This window comes from Belonocnema kinseyi, chromosome 5 (assembly GCF_010883055.1).
Source record: "Belonocnema kinseyi isolate 2016_QV_RU_SX_M_011 chromosome 5, B_treatae_v1, whole genome shotgun sequence".
Taxonomy (NCBI): domain Eukaryota; kingdom Metazoa; phylum Arthropoda; class Insecta; order Hymenoptera; family Cynipidae; genus Belonocnema; species Belonocnema kinseyi.
In genome coordinates, this window is record NC_046661.1 from 97,474,281 (window position 1) to 97,478,073 (window position 3,793).

Below are 3,793 nucleotides of genomic sequence, written 5' to 3' on the forward strand. Positions count from 1 at the left end.
GTATTTCTGGCTCAGAACAATGTGGTTCAAAATCTGACCTATTGATCCTTAACGTCATTTCAAGTTCATCATTTGTTCCACAAGGTCCTCCAAGACGAGCACAGGATCCTTCGAAGGGAACGAGACCATCTTCGTGACAAGGATTTACTTCACATTTTGCTAATTTGTCCCCGGGATGAAGCAGTAGGTACTTTCCAGGAGAACAAGGTCCAAGTTTATAAGCCTCATGACAAGAATCAGTTTCCAGAAAATATAAATGTTTATCGATGCAGTCGCAAAACACTGAAGTCGAATTTTCATCAGCTCGGTAGAGGCTCATATTCTCTGGACATTCCTGGAAAAGATTTAAAGAAATATATAATACCGCTAACTCAGAGAGGAATTAAAAAAAAATTCTCACTTCTAATCACTGATTTGACCACGATCTTTTCAATTATGCTGATACCACCGCTGGATCGCACCTGGATATCTGATAGGGCTACTGTCGAGCAAGAACTTTGGCAGAAAGTGGAAAGCAACGGAACATCAGCTGCACCTGCGGAGGAATTCCACGGCAGCACCTCAATTTTGAATCCTATCTTTATAAGTACTTGAAGCTCTGATAATTTGAATACGAGATGGGAACAACCTCAACTTCTCCTAACGGCATGGCATTTTGCTAAAACTTTGTAGTGAATATCCCGGAAATAAGGACAGTATCTCAAAATGACATAAAACAACGAAGGTGTCAGATAATAGACGGCAAACTCCTCCTTAGAAGTACGATCAACCAAATAAGATCTGAGGTTGAAAATGCATTCTGTCAGCAACCCTAGGGTGCACAAGAAAAAAAGTGTATCAATCGGACGCTGAAAATACATAGTGACATGATTAGATGTCACTTTCGGGCAAGGGAACGGGGAGGGCCCGTCAGGGGCGAATAACATCGTCTTTTCATGGGTCATCCCTAGCTGGCCCATAGACTAACTGAAAAATTTCTCGCCGATCAATTAAGATCCATTAGGTGGTACCACCTTATATACAAAGTTGAAAGAAGCAACATCAAGAAACAGGTGCAACAACTAGCAGCAACTATAGTGGACCCCGCAGAAGCGGTGGAAGTGGAGGTTTATATATCCGTGACGCAAGACAGTCGTTAGGCTTGCAACCGGCGGGGTCTTTCCCTGCTATTGTTGAGCACAGCCATCCATTCAAAGACATTGAAAAGTTCGCAGATCAAGAACCATCAATAGGAAACGCTCTGCTAATATTAAGAGTCAACAAGAACCTTCTCAACTTAGTTTGCGGCTTGAACACCGAAATACTGCCTCTCCTCTTCCAGAAGAATATGAGTTTGCTGCAAGTCCTGCAGGTGCAGACGATATTGCGCTATGGTTGCGTGTGCCAGGATGATGAGCATAAAACTCAGAGGACTCGAGAAGCTTAACACACTCATCCACATGTAACTGTCTGAGCACCGAATGCACCATAACTTTTGTTAAGACGGTGAGACAGAAGGATTTGTCATTGAGAACATCGAGCACATCATCAACATTGAATACTGATTTACTGAAGATATTTGAGCCTTACTGAAAATAAAACCCAGTTGAAGTTCTAAAGAACGAATATCATTCTCCTTTGTTAGGACAGGACTATTCTAACTGACCATTGAGTCAGACATAATCTTCCAGATGTCCTCTGGTTAGATAAACGTGCTTAACGTGTGATAATAATAGGCATAAGCGTTCCCCTTAACAATAACGTCAGGCTCCGAGTTATTAATTCAGAAGCCAGTATTGCTGAGAACATGCGGCATCGTCCAGAGTTTTCTGGGCATGAACAATGATAGCGACTAAAGTAGCCTTCTCTAGCCACCCCGCGTACACGGCACTCAGTGGGCACAAAACCATGAACATCTCAAGAACTTCCTTTTGGGGCGATTCTAGAACATCCAATGTCAATGCAACCAACATTCAACAAAATAAATTAAATTCACGGATTTTAGGAATTCACGGAATTTATTGACTTCCTCGAATTCCTTGAATTACATTAATAATTCTTAAAATCCGTGAATTGCTTGAAGTATGTGAATTCCTTGAAGTTTGTGGATTCCTTGAATTTCGTGAATTCCGCTCATTCCTTAAATTACATAAATTTCGCTAGTTCCATCCATTCTACGAATACCATGAATTCCGTAAGTTTCTCAATTTCCATGAATTCCGCGAATTCATTAAATTCTACGAATTCTTCCAATTCCATAAACTTCGTGAATTTCTTTATTTCCACGAATTCTGCGAATTCCGATAATTACTTAAATTCCGTGAATGCCGCTAAGTGCATGAATTACGTGAAATCCGGGTGTTACATGAAGTCCGAGAATTCCTTGAATTCTGTAAATTCCATGATTACAGTCAATTCCACGAATTCCTTGAATTCCCCGAATTTCCTTAAATCTATGAATGCCGCGAATTTAGCGACTTCCATAAATTAGGCGTATTCTGTCAATTCGGTGAATTCCATAAATTAAGTATATATCGTGAATTCCATATATTAAGCGTTAACGCGAAGTCCGTGAATTGCATGAATTCCGTTGATTTCTTGAATTCCATAAATTCCAAAAATTAGATGACTTCCGTGAATTCCGAAAATCCAGTGAATTCCCCGATTCCAATGAATTCCATGAACTCCGAGAATTCAGCGGATTCCAAGAATTCTATGAATTCGGAGAATTGCACGAATTCCATGAATTCCGAGAATTCAATGAATTTCGAGAATTCCATGAATTTCGAGAATTCCATGAGTATTCAATCGATTTAACGAATTTAACGGATTTAACGAATTTCTGGAATTTCATGAATTCCTTGATTTCTATTAACACTGCGAATGTCATAAATGCCATAAATTTCACGAATTTCCTTAATTCCACAAATTCCTTGAATTCTCTGATTTTCTTGAATTCTTTGAATCCTACGAATTCCGCAAATTCCATAAATTCCGTAATTACATTCAATTCCGCGAATTACCTGAATTTCATGAATTCTGCGAATTCCATAAATTCCGTTCTATGAATACTGCAAATTCAGTGACTTCTGTGATCTTCATAAATTCCTTCATTTTAATTAATTCTGTCAATTCCGTGAATATTCTGAATTCCGTGAATTCCGAGAATTCCTTAAATTCGGTAATTGCTGTGAATTCCTTTGTTGAGTACCAAAGCAAATTATACTATTGTAAATATTTTTCTCGTCAGTTTGTCAGTGACTAGACAGTTTATTTCTTGCTGAAACATCTGCCGTTTTTAACTCTCTGTTAGTAAAGGATAGTCAGTAAATTTATATTAGCTCAGGAAATCTTCGCTTTCGACATTTGCTACCACTTAGGTTCTATCTTCAATGATTTATATTTTTATAGACGGGACACTTTCCTTTAAGCTCCATTGCTATGTCTCGGTAAATCCTCTTCAGCTGTACAGGTTTAAATAATTTCGCAGAAAAACGCAAAATCTGCTTGCCTTGCCTGCGCCTACTAGAGGGTGTTGCCAATCAACCCCACCAACCAATTCCTTCACTTCTAATTGGTGGAAGCTCCCAAGACTTGTACTTCGGAGGGAGCTTCAAGCGTTTTTGAAGACGGAAAGGGCAGATACGAGGGTAGTTCAATAAGTCCTTAGAATGAAGTATAAAAACAATTTTTTTTGGGTAAATTTTTTTTAATTTTTCAACATGATCTCCTTGGAGCTCTATACACTTGGTCAATCGCTTTTCAAGTTTTTTTAATCCTTCAGAAAAGTGCGTTTTCGGAAGTTCCTCAAAAT

At 38.9% G+C, this 3,793-nt stretch overlaps 1 protein-coding gene across 1 annotated transcript in view; it reads right to left on the reverse strand.

Annotated features, from left to right (window-relative positions):
* Nucleotides 1–4: 4 nt before the first annotated feature.
* The window catches only part of LOC117173798, a gene marked incomplete at its 3' end in the record, with an annotated part of 19,820 nt that continues 16,031 nt past the window's right edge, over nucleotides 5–3,793 (reverse strand). Inside the window, exon 2 of the mRNA XM_033362440.1 lies at nucleotides 5–334. Within this exon, the coding sequence (XP_033218331.1) occupies nucleotides 5–334 (330 nt within the window). The remainder of the gene's footprint in view (nucleotides 335–3,793) is intronic.